The sequence below is a fragment of the Erpetoichthys calabaricus genome, chromosome 2 (assembly GCF_900747795.2).
Source record: "Erpetoichthys calabaricus chromosome 2, fErpCal1.3, whole genome shotgun sequence".
NCBI classification, from domain to species: domain Eukaryota; kingdom Metazoa; phylum Chordata; class Cladistia; order Polypteriformes; family Polypteridae; genus Erpetoichthys; species Erpetoichthys calabaricus.
Window position 1 is genome coordinate 31,011,122 of NC_041395.2, and position 20,738 is coordinate 31,031,859.

The 20,738-nt window shown below is 41.3% G+C and overlaps 1 protein-coding gene across 1 annotated transcript in view; it reads left to right on the forward strand.

Annotated features, from left to right (window-relative positions):
- Positions 1-1,990: 1,990 nt before the first annotated feature.
- The window catches only part of LOC114642361 (von Willebrand factor A domain-containing protein 5A-like), a 107,687-nt gene continuing 88,939 nt past the window's right edge, over positions 1,991-20,738 (forward strand). The window contains exons 1-4 of the mRNA XM_051922126.1: positions 1,991-2,169; positions 11,397-11,401; positions 13,187-13,228; positions 14,046-14,248. Coding sequence (XP_051778086.1) covers positions 1,991-2,169; positions 11,397-11,401; positions 13,187-13,228; positions 14,046-14,248 — 429 coding nt within the window. The remainder of the gene's footprint in view (positions 2,170-11,396; positions 11,402-13,186; positions 13,229-14,045; positions 14,249-20,738) is intronic.

The following is a 20,738-nucleotide window of genomic DNA, read 5'->3' on the forward strand; positions in this document are numbered from 1 at the left end:
CATCTCCAATTTGCTTCATACCTTGAGATAATGTTGTTGAACCCAAAACCATTGCACCAAATTTTAGGTTGGCACCTTTATTATTTTCTGAGATGTGGAGGCTTTAAAATTGGGGTTTAGCCCTAATTTTACTGTTGTGCTACTAAAAAAGTGTTCCTTAAGTCATAACTTGTAAACTATTAAAGCTAGATGCATTGACTTTTCAACAATAGTACTAGATATTGTATATACACGTGTGCGTCTGAGGATCACGTTCCTGGCTCATCCTTGGAAAGCAGTACCACCCCAGGATGAAAGAGGGTGCCGTCGCTAATGGTATTGTCTCTTTCTGTTTCTGCAACACAGAGAAGACCTTGTCTTGCCCAATGAGGGCAACTGACTTCGTCCCATCTAGTTGGAGGATTATTAATTTGAGGTGCTCACAGAAGGTGGTGTCTCAGTGTGAACTTGATACTCGACAGAGACAAAACTCCAGTCTAGACCTGAAAGGTGTTGTGACACTGCTAAACACCCCTTTATCTGATTTATTTGTGTCATTAAGTGCTGCTTGAGTTTTCATTTGTTTGGTTGATTAAATGGGTGACACGGTTGGTGCCCCAACATTTATCTGGATTCAGTGAAATGCCTTGTACCACCACAATGTCTTTAACTGATAAAAATAGTTGGTGCACAACTGCATATTTGGCAAGTTATGGCAGTTGTGGACTTCTATATTTCTACATTAAAGCTCATCAGATCTTTCAAAGTAAGTAAATGAAGTCATGGTCTTTCTAGTTGCATAGTTCTTTTTATGGTAGACTTTGTCCTGCATGGGCAATATGCAATTGAAATGGAGCCATGAAATTATTTGTTCAGTTTTCAATGCCTTATAAATCAGAAGGTTTGATTTATTTCAGACAGGCACCTAGTTGCTAATAAATCATGAGTAATGCCTAACAAAATTTGAAAGATCTGATGTGGTTAAGTGTGGAGGTATAAAAGGCCAAATTTGCTCTAAACCACAAAAGAAATTTTTTACAGAATTTTCAGCAAGCAATAATTGTCAAATATGTAACTATTTAGACCAATGTTTTCATATGTTAAAGATATCCAGTACTAAATGACATATCACTGAAAACCTTGTGCTTCTAGAATTAACAGTTCAAAAGTTATCACTTATGAATCAACGCCTTTTTAGTATTAGTTTCTAAAGTAAAATTAGGACCACATGTTTTTATTATTTTTTAAATAGTAATTAATTACATATTCATTTGTATAGTGCTTTACATAAACAATAGAGTAGCCACTTCTACCACCACTGACGATGTGACAACAGCCAGTATTAGACCTAATAACATATTAGTTACTAGGTGGAGATGCTGAAAGATCCCGGCTCTAGTATCTTTTTTTTCTGTGGCAAACACATTTGGAAATGTTTTCAGAGTGTAGAGCTAAATAATTAATCACAATTAATTCATCAGCAGAAGCCATTTTGTGGGCCAACCCAGATTAGTTGGTTACCTCACCCCATAATCTTTTTCTACTCTCTGCAATTCTGGGCATCCTTTGGGCTGAAGCCCATTCTTGTGTCATGTGACACCTCCTCTACTCATGTCTTCTGCAGTCGTTCTCAGGCTCAATCCACATTTTTCATGGTGCACCTTTCACCATCAGTTCATTCATTTTACTAATTTGTGTCAAGAGATAATAAACATTTACTCGTGTGTAGCCCGGACACGTACAGCCACCTTATACCCGATGCAGACAGGCAGAGATGTGTTTTTGCACCCAGCACCCTGATTGGTTTCACAGACGGTGCACAAATCACCACACAATACCATACAGTTCCTTCTTGCTGCCAGTCCATCCACCTCCACTCCTCCTCAGGCTTTGGCCTCTTCCACCCGACTCTGGCCATTGAGTGGTGGTGACTGTCTCCCCTTATAGAGCACCTAGAAGTACTCCAGTTGCCCAATGAGCTTCATCAGGCCACACTTCTGTGGCCCTAGAAATGTCCATGCACCCCCTGGTGGTGGCCACGGGCTCCAGCAAGGTTGAGCTCCCCTGCTCACAACCTGTGGCCCCACTGGAAACCAAGGGGGCTGCCTTCTGCCATCCTTCCATGGTCAGGGTGTCCCGACCGGGCAAGGACTCCGGCTATCCACCACACTTTCTAAGAATAGATCAGAGGTACGGATGATCATGAATATATTTTTGTTTAAACAGAGTTATGTATTATGTGGAGCAGTTTAACAATATAAGAAATTAAATTATGCAACTAAAGCTGGCAACACACCACAACACTTTTCCAATGGTGTTTAGTCATAGGCATCCTTTACATAATTTTAGCATATAATGTATGGTCACATTCCCAGCACTTGGTCATAGTGATCTGAGACTAGCCACGATCAGATTGAACAGGTTTGAAGTTGTAGTTGTTGTCAACTCTTCCTTCTGTGTGTGCTGGAATAAACAATATAAGTAAATTCTTAGCCAGACATGTAATGCATACTATGTAGCTGCAAGGACCAGGAGTAAAGCAAGTGATCTGTACAGCACAAACAGAAAAAGGAACATTTATCTTTGTGATGTGTTTCTTGTACCACAAAGGAATAGAAAAGGGAAAAAGACTGGCCAAGATTGAGACCAAAATGTCCATACCTGGAAAAGCAGCATGGTAATTTGGCTGTCAAAATGAGCAAAGGCTACAATTCTCTGGAAATCTGAAACTGTATTAATAAGCTGTAATACACCATCAACTATGATTCCTGGTTGTTGTAATCTGATGCCTTAAAGGACATGAGATCCAGCGGTTGTGGTTGATAAGTGTGACATGCTCTTGGACTTTAAGTTGTGTAGTGTGACACTGGTGTAAATTGTATCAAAAAGTTCCTTTTTCAGCACAGCTTTCTGAGAAGGCTGTTCAGTAATCCCAGGGACCTGAGTCCGCCTCTGAAATGATGAGCCACCTGGTGGGGGTTTGGTGGGGAGTGGAGTGGAGTGGAGGGCTGGTTATCATATGCAAATTCCTAAGCAGGGACATACATGCAGGGTTGACACTCATATGTTTTCCTGTAAAAGACAGCATTTAGTATTTAGTAGACTGATAGTACTGAAGTCAGTAGACGGACTGGGAGAGCATGGGGGGTCATGAAGTCGCCGGAAAGGGGTGTGTGGCGCTCCTTATATCTATGCAAAAGGACGAAGGTCCAAGTCTTTATAGAGTCCTGGTGCTTCCTGTCTTGCTATATGGTTGTAAGACATGGATGCTATCCAGTGACCTGAGACGAAGACTGGACTCCTTCGGTACTGTGTCAATTTGGAAAATCCTTGGGTACCACTGGTTTGACTTTGTCTCGAATGAGCAGTTGCTCATGGAGTCCCGAATGAGACACATTACCTGCATTGTGAGGGAGCATTAGTTATGGCACTACGGTGATCCAGCTCATAAGATCTTCATTGCTGGGGACCCGAGTGGCTGGACCAGGCCAAGGGGTCACTCACGTAACACCTGGCTGTGGTAGATAGAGGGTTATTTCCGGAGGGTGGGATTGGACAGCGTGTCTGCCTGGGGTGTTGCCAACCAGGATCAAGATCTGTTTCGTCGTGTAGTGGGTGCGGCAACACACTGTACCAGTGCATGCTCCCCAACTTGACTTGACTTGATAATATGCTCATCACTCTGGAGTGTGCATTGAGAGATAAGTATTTTTTTCAGACCAAGAATCAAGAATGCAATAAATTCTCTTAACACACATGTCATAGTATTCTCATCAAGTAGACATGCATACAAGCTATTAGACAACAATAATTAGGGATGTTAAAATCTGTGAAATTTGGTAAATGATTTATATAAGGAAATGGAAGTATGTACATAAAAATCTGAACATAGATAGATAGATAGATGGATAGATGGATGTGACACTGAAGCATCACAAGATAGGCAGATTTAATGTTCATCTTATTTTTAGTGAATTCTGATAAATACTGGAAGGTCAAGTGGATTGCACTGTGCCCCTGGAATGTCAGGTAGCATGATAGAAAGGCTCTATTTATTTCGTATTACATCTTTGTGTAGGTGGTTGGTGCTTAGACTAGGTTTCCTGAGTGCAGTATGCATTCTCCTTTCTGCCATTCTCTTTTCCTTTTTTTCATAAAGCCGCTTGTCACACAGAGTTATTTCTTCCAGTTTCTGCTTGCTTTTAGCAATTTCAAGTCAACTTATGAAAAGAGGAATTAAGTAAAAAAAAAAAGAATTTCAACAGTGGATGGAGTAAACTTTATTCAGGTATATAAAACTTGTTTACTCAACACGAAATACATTTCTTAGTCTACAAGCACAATGCTTATCTCTCATACACCCAATGCCAAAAAAGAAAGTGACTCATCTACTGTATTTGCTTACAAATATTGATCATTACTTTGCTGACAGATTTCATATACTGCGTAATGGAGGTACACTCCTATGCACCACTACAACATATTTCAAACAGCAATGACTTTAATCACATTAAGTCGTTGGAATTGGGTTGTTTAGATTTAGATTACTCTGTAAAAGAAAAAGTGCTAAAACAACACAAAAAGCACGCTTCTGACCATGTTGCAGGCCCGGCATGAACAAAGAGAACAAACAGTTAGAGTGCAAACATTTTTTAAACAAAAACTGTTAAGAGTGCACACTTTTTAAACACATCAGTTTAAAAATGTATATCATTTTCTTTTACAAAAACTCAAATATTGAACAACATCGCTCTACATATCAGCAGCCCACCAATGCACCTTTATGCTGAATAAACCGATCTTGTAAGTTGCAAAATGACAAGAGTTCACTGACATGGACAGCTGTAATAAACGATAATCATTTCTTAATGGACTCACTATATTATATCCTAAATCCAAGAAAGTTCTGACACTTCTTGGTGTCTGCAGTGGGCTGGCTCCCTGCCCGGGGATTTGTTCCTGCTTTGCTCCCTGTGCTGGCTGGGATTGGCTCTAGCAGACCCCTGTGACCCTGTGTTAGGATATAGGGGGTTGGGAAATGACTGACTGACTGACTTCTTGGTGTGAACACGCGTACTATACACACCAGTGTTTCAGTCTCACTAATGTATGCTTTTTCTCTACATTGTTTGCTCATTGTTTGACTGTAACCTCACTGCTGCTTCCCTGCCTATGTTATAAAAATGTGCAACTGCCAGCATGGGAGCCCTTACTGTGAAACATCCCTTTACATTTTAGGTAGCTGAGTCACACTAGTTTTAAGTAATAGAATAATATTAATAAACACAAAGGTTATAGAAGTATGATAAATGCATACGAGTATATATATATATTGACATATAAGACTGTATGCAGACAGACTAGACAGACAAACATATAATATTGGCTGGCTGTTTACTTGTTATTTAGAGTTTTACTTTATCTTGGCTCAGATAAATAGATTTACAGTACCAAGTCTTTACGGATGATGTCCAATGTTGTGCAGAGTTGTTGCTTTGTTGCTGATCCGGGTTCAAGTGGAGGATTCTTCATGCATTGGAGTGTACTCTTTTCTTCATGATCCTTGTCTATGGTATGCAGTATTTTCTTCAGTTAGGCTCTTTGCTGTGTCATCTGAAACTGCTTCTCAGGCCTTTTCAGACGACTGGCATACAGGTTTGCCTTAGCAACTCTCCCGTGCACAAGGAGTTTTTGTTGGCTTCAGCTCTCCAAGGAAGAGAGGCTCACAGATTTTAGATTCAGACAGCTTGTTTCAGAGGTTTTCTGTCATTTTGGAGAATTCCCTCTTCATTGAGAAAATAACCAGAGTGGAGGTCCTGAGAGAATTCCTGAACTGCTCTTTTAACTTGCCATTCTCTGCCTCTTTACTTCTTCCTTTGAGAGATGGGGTGTATGTGTTTTTAAAAAGAATGGCTGAACCTTATCGTGATTGGATTAAAATCACTTACTGTCAGAAAACCAGTGTCTTCTAATAGGCGAGTTATTCTGTCCATCCTAGTTTGTCATCCCTTGAATTATACTTCTTTGTCCTTGCTTGAGTCCATTTTGTGCCTTCTGGCTCAAGAGGTCTGTGGAATGGCATCTGGAGAGATTTACACCTTTCTCATCAGATGAAGTCCAGGCAGATCCTAGTATGAATAGTTTGGAGTGCAAGAAGGGGTTTTGTGCTACATGCTGGAGGTCTGTTAAATCTGCTGCCTTACAGGCTTGGTGTGCCACTAAAGCCTAGCAGTGTGGGCAATGCTCACATTGTCTTACACTCCATGGAAAACAAGCCTGAAGCACAGTGCTCAAAATTTTATTCAGTTCACAGCCTAGATTTATACTATTTATAAATTGGAGGCTAATGGAAAACAAAGGTTAACAAACTGCAGTTACAGAGGTACTGTATGGCATACATTGCCTCTTAGTAAATAATGGCAAGAATTAACAACGTTTGGATATCAGAAGACAGCTGGAATGCAAGCAGTAGAATTAAAGTATACTTGAGAAGTAATACCTGTTTTTCTGTTCTTGAGATATCAGTCAGTATTATCTTATCCTTTTTAAAGGCATCTCCACCCTACCTAAACCAGCAGAATGAATGGACAACCTTTTATTTATAAACAGTGCTCAAATATTTTGTACTTGTTTTTTTATGTGTGAGAAATGAGAAATTGTATGTCCAAGATGTATGTTTCCCCACATTAGATATATGTTTGCCTAACTTCATCATCTGTTTAATGGCAACAAGTAACATACGAGGGATGTTCAAAACGTTTCCACACTATTTAACTCTATCAAGAATTTCAAAAACAAATTACCTCACTTTGCTACATAGTTACCTTCCTTTGCAATGGATTGTTCCCAGTGTTGTACCAACCTTTTAATGCCCAATTGCTACTCCTGCCTTCACCGTTTCCAATGAAAATACGAAAGTGCGGAAACTTTTGGAACCTCATCCTTCTACATGTAATATAATACCTACTTCTCTGTAAAAGTAATTTCAGTTTTTATTTTCCAGTATTATATTTTTTCTTTCGAGCAGCTTTATGTCTTAAGATTATTACAGCTGTTAAAAATATCCCAGTGTTTCTGTAGAAAGATATTGTAGAAGGCAAATAAGAAAGCAAAGAGACACAGAAAATTTGGGGTGTCAACCGGGTCACCCTGTTTGCTGCTAATGCAGAGACATCCGGCGCCGCCGAGAGTGGCAGCCTTTTCAGCAGCTCTGTGTAGGACTATATGTGTATGTGTATTTTTCTACTTTTATTTTTCTATTTTTATTTATTGATCACTCCTACCACTTTATTTTATGTGGATTCGTTCCCTGGACACACTTACTTTTACAACATGGGCATGGATTTTTATACGCCGAGACTCGCCTATTCAAGTACTCAACTTCGAGCGCTGAGATCAAATGCCAGTGCCGGTGTGGTTCCCTATTTACCTGACGAGGTAAGAAGGCGGTATCGTGGCAGTAGAGCCGGCACTAAGCTAAAAATGAAGCAGCTTGCGAGAAAGTGGTGTTTTAAGCCTTCGGTGCCTTCTGTTATTCTGGGGAATGTGAACTCAATCTCAAATAAGATCGACGAACTGGCTGCGCTGGTGAAAAATGTCAGAACCTACAGAGAATGCAGTTTGTTGTGTTTCTGCGAAACGTGGATAACTAACACCATCCCAGATGCTAATGTGGAGCTACCCGGGTTTAGCACAGTTAGAGCAGACAGAGACGCAAGTACCTGTGGGAAGCACAAAGGAGGAGGACTCGCTCTCTATGTTAATACACGGTGGTGTAAGTCTGGACATGTTAAAGTCAAAATCTCCACTTGCTGCAGGGACATCGAACTGTTGGCCGTAAGTCTGCGTCCCTATTACTTGCCCAGAGAGTTTGGACAAGTCATTGTTGTCATCGTGTATATTCCTCCTCGGGCGGACGTGGAGATAGCGAGTGACATCATCCATTCTGCTGTTGCTAAGTTACAAACTCATCACCCCGAGGCACTTGTGCTAATCGCTGGAGACTTTAACCATGTGACGCTGGACAAAACATTACCTGCATTCTCCCAGTATGTGGACTGCAACACCCGGGGAAATAAGACTATTGATTTACTGTATGCAAACGTTAAAGACGCATACAGTGCCACCCCGCTGCCTGCGCTTGGGAAAGGAGATCATAACCTGGTTCAGCTTCAGCCTCACTACAAACCAAAAGTGAGAGTCCTACCTGTAACCAAACGATCATTCAGGAAGTGGACCCCGGAGGCTGAGAATGCTCTGAGACAATGTTTTGGAACTACAGACTGGGATATCCTGCAGGGATCACATAGTGAGAACATTGAGGAGGTTGTTGACTGCACTACTGACTACATCAACTTCTGTATGGACACTTTAGTTCCAGTAAGAACTGTACGCTGCTATGCTAACAACAAGCCATGGATTACAAGTGACATAAAGGGCCTTTTGAATCAGAAGAAAAGGGCCTTTAAAGACGGTGATCAGCATGAGCTCAAGCGCGTGCAGAAGGAACTCCGAGTCCAGCTCAGGGCGGCGAAGGAGCAGTACAGGAGAAAGCTGGAGCAGAAGTTGCAGAACAACAGCATGAAGGAAGTGTGGGATGGGATGAAGATCATCACTGGCTGCAGCTCGAAGCGGGGTGCCACCATCGAGAGAGACGTGAAAAGAGCAAATCAAATGAACATCTTCTTTAACAGGTTTGACCACCCTAACCCACTCTCACCTCGGAGTACTGCACTCTCTACACATCCTTCTGCTGATACCAACATAGGAGAGACATCCCCACCCACAATTACAGCAGCGCAAGTGAGCAGAGAGCTGAGGAAACTTCGTGCCAGCAAAGCAGCAGGTCCAGATGGAGTATCGCCACGACTGCTGAAGGTCTGTGCATCAGAGCTGGGGGGTCCTCTACAGCGCATCTTCAACCTGAGCCTGGAACAGGGGAAAGTCCCGAGGCTTTGGAAAACATCTTGCATCACCCCAGTCCCAAAGGTATCACGTCCTGGTGAGCTGAATGACTTCCGGCCTGTCGCTCTAACATCACATGTGATGAAGACCATAGAGCGGCTGCTGCTTCAACACCTGAGGCCACAGGTCCAACACGCCCTCGACCCTCTGCAGTTCGCATACCAGGAGAAGGTGGGAGCGGAAGATGCCATCATCTATATGCTACATCGATCCCTCTCCCACTTGGACAGAGGCAGTGGCGCTGTAAGAATTATGTTTCTAGACTTCTCTAGCGCCTTCAACACCATCCAACCTCTGCTCCTTAGGGACAAGCTGACAGAGATGGGAGTAGATTCATACATGGTGGCATGGATCGTGGACTATCTTACAAACAGACCTCAGTATGTGCGTTTCGGGAATTGCAGATCTGACATTGTGGTCAGCAACACAGGAGCTCCGCAGGGGACTGTACTTTCTCCGGTCCTATTCAGCCTATATACATCGGACTTCCAATACAACTCGGAGTCCTGCCACGTGCAAAAGTTTGCTGACGACACCGCTATCGTGGGCTGCATCAGGAGTGGGCAGGAGGAGGAGTATAGAAACCTCATCAAGGACTTTGTTAAATGGTGCGACTTAAACCACCTACAACTGAACACCAGCAAAACCAAGGAACTGGTGGTGGATTTTAGGAGACACAGGCCCCTCATGGACCCCGTGATCATCAGAGGTGACTGTGTGCAGAGGGTGCAGACCTATAAATACCTAGGAGTGCAGCTGGATGATAAATTGGACTGGACTGCCAATACTGATTCTCTGTTTAAGAAAGGACAGAGCCGCCTGTACTTCCTTAGAAGGCTGGCATCCTTCAACATCTGCAGTAAGATGCTGCAGATGTTCTATCAGATGGTTGTGGCGAGTGCCCTCTTCTACACAGTGGTGTGCTGGGGAGGCAGCATTAAGAAGAAGGATGCCTCACGCCTGGACAAACTGGTGAGGAAGGCAGGCTCTATTGTTGGCATGGAGCTGGACAGTTTAACATCTGTGGCAGAGCGAAGGGCGCTCAGCAGGCTCCTATCAATTATGGAGAATCCACTACATCCATTAAACAGTGTCATCTCCAGACAGAGGAGCTGTTTCAGCAACAGACTGCTGTCACTGTCCTGCTCCACTGACAGACTGAGAAGATCATTCCTCCCCCAAACTATGCGACTCTTCAATTCCACCAGAGGGGGTAAACGTTGAACATTATTCAAGTTATTGTCTGTTTTTTTTTTACCTGCATTTTTTATTACTCTTTAATTTAATATTTTTGCTGTTGGAATATGTGAATTTCCCCCTGGGATTAATAAAGTATAAATTAGATAGATTGATAGATAGATAGATAGATAGATAATCTATCTATCTATCTATCTATCTATCTATCTATCTATCTATCTATCTATCTATCTATCTATCTATCTATCTATCTATCTATCTATCTATCTATCTATCTATCTATCTATCTATCTATCTATCTATCTATCTATCTATCTATCTATCTATCTATCTATCTATCTATCTATCTATCTATCTATCTATCTATCTATCTATCTATCTATCTATCTATCTATCTATCTATCTCTATCTAATGTTCAGAAAATAGCACAAAAATGAGCAAGTGGTGGTGCAGCCGAAAACAGGAGCAAAATGTACCTTTTAAGTCTCAGTGGTTTATTTAAACTTGCAGCTGTCCTGAGCTGGTCTGGAGCTAGAAGTTTGCTAATGCACAATGTAACTCCTCTTTCAGACACCATCTTCTGGGAGCCCTTGGATTTATATCATCTTTACCAGAAGAGTCATGGCTTAGCTTAGTTGAGTGGGAGTGTGGCTTGTGTGCCCTCCCTCCTTGGACGGCTTTTCTAATCTATGGAGGGGAAAAGAGATGGTATTGTTAGCATTGGCGCCTCCTCTTGTCTGGAATAAGATCCTTAGGCACCCAGGCGAGACAATGTATAATTAATATGTTTCAATACTGTTTTTTTTCCTAGAAGACTCCATTTATTGAAATTCCCATTACATAAATTATTCTTAATTACCAAAACAAACAGTCAAGTCCATGTTATGATACAGTTTTACCATACAGTCTCACAAGAAACTGCTTGCAGGATTGATACCCAAAGCTATTTTCCATACTCAGAATACTCAAACATTTAATTAGGGCAATAGAGCTTGTTTTTAATAAATGCCTTCGTTCATTTGTTGGTACTCTCTACTGATTTTTATGACACTGTTTGCTATGAGTGGCAGGACAGTTTTCTAGCCAGCCTTGCTTCAGTCATTGTAATTGAAAGCATATTTGACAGAACATTGGTGGTCGTGTTCAATCAGAGGTTTTATTTTCACACTACTTTTGTAAGTGAGTGGAGTATGTATGGCATTTGCAGTGGTAAAATTTATTATTCAATTTTTAACATGTTTTGTTTTTCTTTTAGGGAAAGTGAGGTATGGTCCTCTAACTCGAAAAAATGAATCAGGTAAGAAATTATTTGTGTAATGCAGGACCAAAACTCAAATGCATGTCATTTCACTTTTTATGTCTAACGCTTAACTTTTGGTCAGCATGGAATTTGGAAGAAGTATATGACAGAACATTAGCTAAGTTTCCATCCAGTTTTTTGCGACGTTTTGTTATCGACAAACAGAATATACGTAAAAAAAATGTGCAAAATTTGCTGTCTCCAGCCTGTTTCCATCAAACTGGCTTTTTATCGATAAAATGGTGTGCGTGATGACGTCACCACCCCCCCCCCCCCCAAAACGAACTGTCGCATAACTTTTGTTGTATCGCGAAAAAAATCTGCCCTTGAGCCGTTTCCATACATAATTTTGTGTATGTCGCAAATTATCTACCTTTTGTTTTCCACGTTACACCCCCTCCACTAAACAAAGAAACAAAGAAATGGAGAGATTATTCAGACAGTTTTTTGAAATTTGCCAGCTTACTGTTATTTCAGTTTCACAAATAATTGGAATTGTACATAATATCCGAAGACGACAGCAGAATGAAGCAGTTGCTTGTCTGATAGCCCTAGAGCTCGAAGAAAGTACCCCAGTGCGACGAAACCCACGGGTATGGGAGAGACGACGGAATAAGACCTTCTGGGAGGAGGTGGTGGAGAGACACTTCACAGAAAATCTCTGGCTGCAACATTTTATAATGACACGGCCGACGTTTGAGATGTTGTGTGGATTCATCAGTCCTGATGTTGCGCCCATCACAGGTTGCCACCGACCACCGGTTCCAATCCAAAAGCGGATTGCCATCGCCCTTTACAAGCTGGCAACCTGCGCCGAGTATAGAGTAGTTGGAGAAACTTTCGGGGTTAGTAAAACTACCGTCCATCGATGTGTATATGGTGTGTGCACCGCTATTAAAGAAAAATTAATGCGCCGTTATATCAGACTTCCGACTGTAGCGGAGGCCAATGAAATTGCATACCGCAATTCCTTGGTGCATCTTGTGCCACAGATTTACGGTGCGCTGGATGGCACGCATGTGCCTATTCTTCCCCCGACGGAAGGCTACCGCGATTACATTAATCGCAAAGGGCAGCCATCTATTGTTCTCCAGGCCCTTGTTGATGACAGGTGCATGATACGAGACATTTGCGTTGGCACTCCTGGAAGTGCCCATGATGCAGCTGTGTTTGCAGCATCGGATCTGTACAGGTGAGCCTACCTTTCAACATCCCTTCTCAGTGCGATAACAACTGAATTAACCTGCTTCCCTTAAGGTTTTTAATTAAAACTGAAATTTGAATTAATACAAAATAGCGACGTTTAATCAAAAAAAAACTCTCTTAATCAGACCATGAGAACCGCTCCGCCATTCTCGTTTTGATTGCACGTGATGAAAATGTGACACATTTATTTGCGCTAAAGCCCTTTTTTCCGACAAAAAGTGTTTCCAATGTAGTTTTTGCGACATCTGAAGTATCGATATGGAATTTAAGCGCTAAAGTTAAACGGAAAAATATTATGTCGACATGTACAACATTTTATCGATAATTAGCATTTCCATCAGCTATATCGGTAAAAAAATTTGAAGCGCTAAATATTTTTTCGCAAAAACTCCTTGGATGGAAACCTGGCTATTGATGGTCTTGTTCAATCAGAGGTTTTATTTTCACACTACCTGAAAGTGAGAGGAGTATGTATGGCATTTGCAGTGGTAAAATGTATTATTCGATTTTTAACATCATGTTTTGTTTTTTTCTTTTAGGGAAAGTGAGGTATGGTCTTCTAACTCAGAAAGATGAATCAGGTAAATTATTTGTGTAATGCAGGACCAAAACTCAAATGCTTGTCATTTCACTTTTTAAGTCTAATGCTTAACTTTTGGTCAGCATGAAATTTGGAAGAAGTGTTCTTTTGTTTGCTTTTTGGCATACAGGAGGACTCAACTTCACTGTAAGTTAATGGATAATTATTTGTGTTTTCTTAACTATGAGATATTCAACAACATTTAAAGAATCATAAATTACTCTTTGTCTGTTAATCCACAAAATGCAAATATATTTTAGTTTTGTAAAAGATGATAAATCATCTTTAAAGCCTCGGCCTGGAAAAAAGCAATGGAAAAAGCTTAGCAGCAATAGTTTAACTTTTGTGTTTTCAGTTCTTAACAGAGGGGGTGGCATAGTGGTACAGTGGTAGCACTGCTGCCTTGCAGTTAGGAGACCCAGGTTCACTTCCCGGGTCCTCCCAGCGTGGAGTTTGCATGTTCTCCCTGTGTCTGCGTGGGTTTCCTCTGGGTACTCCGGTTTCCTCCCTCAGTCCAAAGACATGCAGGTTAGGTGGACTGGTGATTCTAAATTGCCCATAGTGTGCAGTTGGGGTATGTCTGTGTTCGTTCGCCCTGTGATGGACTGATGCCCTGTCTAGGGTTTATTCCTGCCTTGTGCCCTGTGCTGGCTTCGATAGGCTCCAGACCCCCCTGCAACCCTGTTAAGGACTAAGTGGGTTAGAAAATGACTGACTGAATTCTCACCAGATATTTAACAGAAGGGCTGCTTTTTAAGACAATGTTTCATTTCCTTAATAGCTTTACCATTTGAGTTTTCTCAATTTTCCTTTCTCAGTGCCACTGAAAAGTATTACAGTGGAGGTCTCCATTAGTGGGTTTATCGCCGATGTTTCCACCACCCTCTGCTATGAAAACAACAAGTGTAACCCTGTGGAAGCTGTGTTTGTCTTCCCCATGGAAGATGGATCAACCATATATGACTTCCATGCAGAAATTGGTAAAAAGAGCATTGACGTCATGATTAAGGACAAACAAAAGGTGATGTGAACATACGATTGGTTTTAGGGAACCTGAAAGAACTGATATTTCATGTTTGTGTATTATATATATGTTTGTTTTTGTTTTATGTCTATGTTTATGTGTTATTTGTGTTATATTTAATAATGAGGCCAGTGCAATGCAAGTCCTGTTGGATATTTGACTTTTTAGAGGATGGCTTGAAGGAGTTAGTCGTCAATGAGAGCTACATCTGCAGGAAATGCTATCTGATCCAGTACCTTGAGCTCAGGGTTGCAGACCTGGAGCAGGCAGAGTTGGCTGGACTAGTAGTGAATTGGCGGAGGTGGCCCAGGTATCCTTTAACACTGAGGTGTTGGAGGAGATTTCAGACCAGACAGGTAGAGAGATATGTGGGTCACAGTCACACGGCATAAGGTAGAGTGCACACTGTTCAGGGTCATCAACCCCATAATCGGAAGTATCAAATCATTTTCAGGTCCTTGTGGAGCTGGATGGTGTCTCTGAAGATTCTGAGGTAGTAGGCAGGGATGTAGAGCCCCAACCTTGAAACCAGTTCCCAGAAAGAGAGAGGTGGTGATAGTTGGGGACTCGATCGTTAGGAGGATTGAAGCACAAGTTTGCTCCAAGGGCAGAGTCTCGCACGATGTGTTGCCTTCCGGGTGCACAGGTGGGATACCTCCCTGAAAGGGTGGCCAGAGCCAGGGTGGATCCAATTGTCATTGTCCATGTTGGAACAAATGACATATATAAGGGTAGTCAGTCAGTTCTGTGATTCAGATTTAAAGAATCAGGTGCCAGGATGAAGAGCAGAACTGACAAGATAGTCTTCTCTGAAGGTCTGCCCGTGCCACACAACAGTCCAGGTAGGACTGAGGAGATTAGAAGGCTTAATTCATGGCTCAAATCTTGGTGCAGGTTTAAAGGGTATATATATGTTTATAGGGCATTGGGACTCCTTTTGAAACAGACAAGACTTGTTCCGCTGCAACAGATTACCTCTGACCCCGAGGGGCACCAATGTGTTGGGGAGGCATATGAGTTGTTGATGATTGAGGATTATTTTTTTTTTTTAAATTTTATTAAAATCAGATGCATTCCATACATGCAAGTCAAGTTTAACAAATCTAGGTTAGAAACAAATTCACCCCCACCCATAAGAAAGAGAGCTAGGTCAGCAAAGTAAAACTTTAATTAATGGTAAAAATATATAAATATAGGAAATGAGGGGAGAGAATCCACTTCAATTTAAATGCTTGTTCTAAAATGTTATTGATCAGATCCTGTCAAGTTTTGAAAAAGTTTTAAACAGATCCTCTGAAAATTTGATTTTTTCCAATTTAGATAATTTCATCTAAATAACATCAGTTACCCACTGACTTAAAAGAGATGAGTTAGGATTCTTCCAGTTAAGCAAGAACAATCTAAGTGCCAATAGTGAAGTAAAGGCAGTTAGTTTATTTGTCCTTCTCCACTTTTTATGCCCATCTGGAAGAACACCAAACACAGCTGTTAGTGGATTAGGAGGAATTGTGACATCAAGGCTGTCTGATAGGCATTTAAAGATTTTGGTCCAGAATGATGTTAATTTGGTGCAGGTCCAAAACATGTGACCCAGTGAGGCTGGAACTTTATTGCAATGTTCGCAGGTTGGATCTTGCCCTGGAAACATTTTGGACAATTTTAAAAAAGACAAGAGATGTGCTCGATGGATGATTTTAAGTTGAATAGTTGTATGCTTTGCACATATAGAGCTCGAGTGAATTCTGTGCATTGCCGCCTTCCACTCCTTTTCTGAGATGTTGAGTGAGAGACCCTTTTCCCACTGTACTCTGGGATCTTTGAAGGGAGGGACTTTAAAATGCTTTTATATACAGTGGAACCTCGAGATACGATCACCTCTGTATACGAGAAATTCAAAATACGAGGAAAGTATGAGCGAAAAATTCAGATCTAAATACGAGCATTGGCTCGCGTAACAAGCCACGAGCCAGGCTGTGGGTATAGCTCGCGGCTTAGCAAGGGGGCGTGGTAGCAGTTGCGAGCCGCGATCTGCGGTGTCTGCGTTTCTCACTTAAGTGCACAGGTGGGAAACTGCCCACATCCATGATTGTTCCTGTGGCTGATGGGCTGCAGCTGCCATGTCCTCCCCGCATATATAGAGAAGTGCGAGCCGGTTAAGGGGGAGAAAAAGTAAAAGAAGAGAGAGAGAGAGCAGGCAGGCAGGCAGGCAGGCAGGCAGGCAGGCAGGCAGGCAGGCAGGCAGGCAGGCAGGCAGGCAGGCAGGCGGGCGGGCAGGCGGGCGAGTGCAGGCTTACGTGTAGCTGAACAGGCGAGCCAAACAGCTGAAGCAGGATGGTGTAGAGAAGGTCAGCTGCATTAAGAGTGTCTCGCCTGTTGCAGAGCCCGCAGGTGAGACGCTAACAGAGAAGAAGCACCAGCGATTGTCATCTGTTTTTAAAGACGGCATCCTTTTGACGTTTTAACCTCATGTTAAAGGATTGTTATTCTTGTGTATTTTAAACCTCCACTTCACAACTGTTTTAAGGATTATTTATTTAAAGATTTATTGAATGCTCTACTGCACTTTGGACACCTGTTTTGATTCTTTTAATAATCAGTTATATTATTTACCAGTGTTATTTATTAAAGGTAGACTACAGTATATATAATTTATCAGTGTTATTTGTTAGGAAAATTGATTTTTATGTTAATATATTTGGGGTGCAGAACGGATTAACTGGATTTCCATTATTTTCAGTGGGGAAGTTTGTTCTAGATACGAGAAATTCGCTATACAAGCTCAGTTCTGGAACGAATTAAACTCATATCTAGAGGTTCCACTGTATTACAGAAATGCTGTCTGAGTCCTCAAGAAATAGACATAGGTGGGATGTTAGGGAAATTGGGCAGGTTTTGTTTCACAAAGTTTCTAATTTGAAGGTAGTGAAAGAAATGTGTTCCTGGAAAGTTAAGTTTAGAGTGTAATTGTTCATAGGATGTGAAGACGTTTTCTATGTACAGATCTCTAAGTGATTTAATCATGAATGTTTTCCAGACATTAAAAATTGCATATGTTTGTGAGGGAGGAAAAAGTTGGTTCTCGTGCAGAGGTGCCACAGGTAAAGGCTTTTGGCTGAGAAGCTTTGCATGACCTGTAGAGCCTCTCCAGTTAAAAACAGGGCTACAATAGCTGCCCAGCCTCCCCTGTCCCAGCACATCAGTGTTGCTGTGCGCTCGACGAAGAATAGGAAACACTCTGGGTCGTCCGTGGGAGCCATCTTCACCAGCATATCCTTGGGGCGTGCAAAGATAAGAGTGCCTGCAGGAGCCTCATTTTGCTCCTTTGGTGCTATGTGCCTCTTGGGGTTCGATTGGTGCAAATCCCTTTTGGGGTTCCATTCGTGCAAGACCGCACTTCTGGTACCATGTGACGCGTGAGTTGTGTCTTGCACCCAGCTTTATTCAACTCGAAACAGGAAAAGCAAAGCTATTTATTACAACAGGAGCTACCACTCTACTACACGTAGACACAGAGCAAATGGGCAGGGTCAGGACGTGGCCAAGTTACAATGTTCCCTGCATCTCCCATTGGGCGACAGACGCATTGCGCATGGAGGCAGTGTGCTTGCAGTAGTCTCTGTGGCGCTGCGAACCTGTGGTTACCTCAGCGATGGACAAGCAGCCCTCAACAGACATGGCAATTGCATTTGAGTGTCGCCCAGTTGGGGACAGTCTCAAAGAGTTCAAAAACCTCACAGCACAAACATTAAGAAGTTTTTCTTTACACAGAGAACCATAGACACTCTGATGTTATTTTAGAATAATTAAATGGATAGGACTGGCGAGCTTTGTTGGGCTGAATGACCTGTTCATGGCCAAATAAGCATATTTAAAATGAAAGAAAACGTTTTATTTAGATTCCGTAAGTGCCAACAAATTGTAATTTAATTTTAAAAATAAATATAATTATATTTCAATGTTTATGCTAATGAATGTTGAAGAGACATTTGAAGTTTTATGTTATTAGTAAAATTGTTCTTCACTAAATGACTGAAGTATCCATTCCAGTTAAAATATTACAAAAGTTATTCTCCTTTTTCAAAAATTTACTTTACATGTACTTTGTGTACTGCACCAATTTTTCAAGTAAGATAGACAGATCTTTATTTGTTCACAGGAGGTAATTTGGCTTTTTACATTTCTTTCAATGAATAAACAAACACAAATATACACCCACACTATGATCTGACTACACAGCAGAATGACTTAAAAGGAAAATATAAAAAGGAAGAAAATTTCTAACCTGGCATTCACGGTCCCAGTGAGGCATTAAGCAGATGTATTGCTGTTGGTATAAAGTAGCCTCCGTAGCATTTCTTCACACATATTTGCTGAATAATTCATTGGCTCAAATTCCTTGTTAGTGTGTCAGACAGAGGACGTGCAGTATTGTTCATAATGGCACTCAATTTTGCTTTCTCTCCTTCGCTACAAACTCTAGGGCGTTCATAGTGCTTATAACTGAGCTTGTCCTTTTAATTAGCTTGCTATTTCAGTGGGCCTATCTTGAAGTGATGTTACCAGCCCAGCATATCACAAAGTAGAAAATTACACTGGCCATCACAAACATGTAGAAGATGTTATGTCTCTTCCCACATTAAAGGAACACAGTCCCCTAAGGAAGAAAAGCCTGCTCTTCCCTTTCTTCTGATAGTTCCTCTGTGTTTTGAGACGAGTCCAACCTATCATTGATGTGGACCCCCAAGTACTTGTAGGAGTGCACCACCTCTACGTCCACTCCTTGACTAGAGACCAGACATAGAAGCTCATTGGTGTAGGGAAAGCCAATAACTAGTTCCTTGGTTTTGCTGATGTTCAGTTGCAGACAATTCTCTTTGCACCAAGAAACAAAGTTCTCCATCTGACTCCTCTGTCTCATCCCCCTTATCAATATACCCCATAAGTGAAGAGTTAACTGAGAATTTCTGAAAATTACACGACATAATGCTATATTTATAAAGTCAGAGGTCTACAGAGTAAAGAGAAAATGAGAAGGACTCTTCCTTGTGGTGCTTCAGTGCTCACGTCCATATCAGAAACGCAGTCTTTGAGTCTCACAAACTGCAGTCTGCCCGACAGTTACAACACAGGGGAGGATAATGTTCATTAGGAAGGTGGTTTTACCTTTGAAATTGTGAAGCGAGTCTGGGTTGACCACAAGATATTTAACAAAAATGAGTGTGGCCTTATTGCAGTATACTTGACTACATAATATTCTTAAAATTTTAGTTTTGACCATTTGTCCTTTGCAGGAGTTTTAGGCGAAGCTTCTTTTTTAAGAAAGAGAAACTGGGCACATCTTTCTCACTGTTCAACTGTTCAGCTTTAAATGAGCGCAGATATATGATCTCATTGTTTTAATATATGTACTGCAAGTTCTTTGAAACACACATGACACTGCAATGTGTTCCCGTTATCCTCAGCGGAACAAATGATGCTTCTATTTTTTTTTTTTTGCTTCAATATTGAAATTGGAATATTTTGTCAAGACTAACTTTTGTATATTGAGCTACCAAACCTCCGAGGTTATTTTTTCTATTCATAATTGCCCAACAGTATTGGAGGATGGTGGCTGGAAGACAAAACCATTTCACATCTATCCTTTGACCACAAGTTGACAGTGAATGAAATTTGTTTGTGGAGCTTTACTTTATAGACCTGTACTTTCTGGCACTTGCCATTAAAGTTAACTTACCGAAGCAGTTAATTGTGTTCTGATTCTACTTCCTGGTAAAAGCATCTAATCAAAGACCATCCCTGTTCTTAGACCCGTTTGGCCAAAATGCATTTATTGTCAGGAGGTGCTGGTGAGAATAAAATAAAACTTTCTACAGTAGTAGACTGCGCACAATGTTAGACAATACAATTACAGACCCCTAGGTTTTTATCATTGCCTGTTTTATGTAATACTTTACAGTCCATCCCCTCTGTATGATGCTAATGTGAACCTACAAAGTGCAGCTTGTAATGAATCAACACATAGAGGGTCTGTTTTTATCATAATAATAGCAAACATTATTAATGCAATATCCACTCCTGCTGCCAGTGTAACTCTCTTCATCACTCTTGACAGCACATGCTAGCGAGATTTTTGGTAGATATATTGACCTGTGGGGACACCCAGATTTTCAGACCCAGGGATGTAGAGATCTGGAGATATGAGTGAATATATGGCTTGCAGCATTGAACCTGTAGTTTTAAGCCAAGCACATTTACTAGATGACCAACATGTTATGCACCAGCAGTAAAATGGAAACAGTAGCTGAATGGAGCAGCACTGGGCCAGTTTGGGAAGCTGCAAATACAGCGTTATATATGCACCACTGGTTGTGTTTAGATTGTTCAGGTTTTCTTTAAAGTCATTTATTTTACTGTATGGCATCAGTGAATTCCATGAATGTCTTTCCTTTTTTTGTCATTAACATGTCTTCTTCACATATTGATTTTT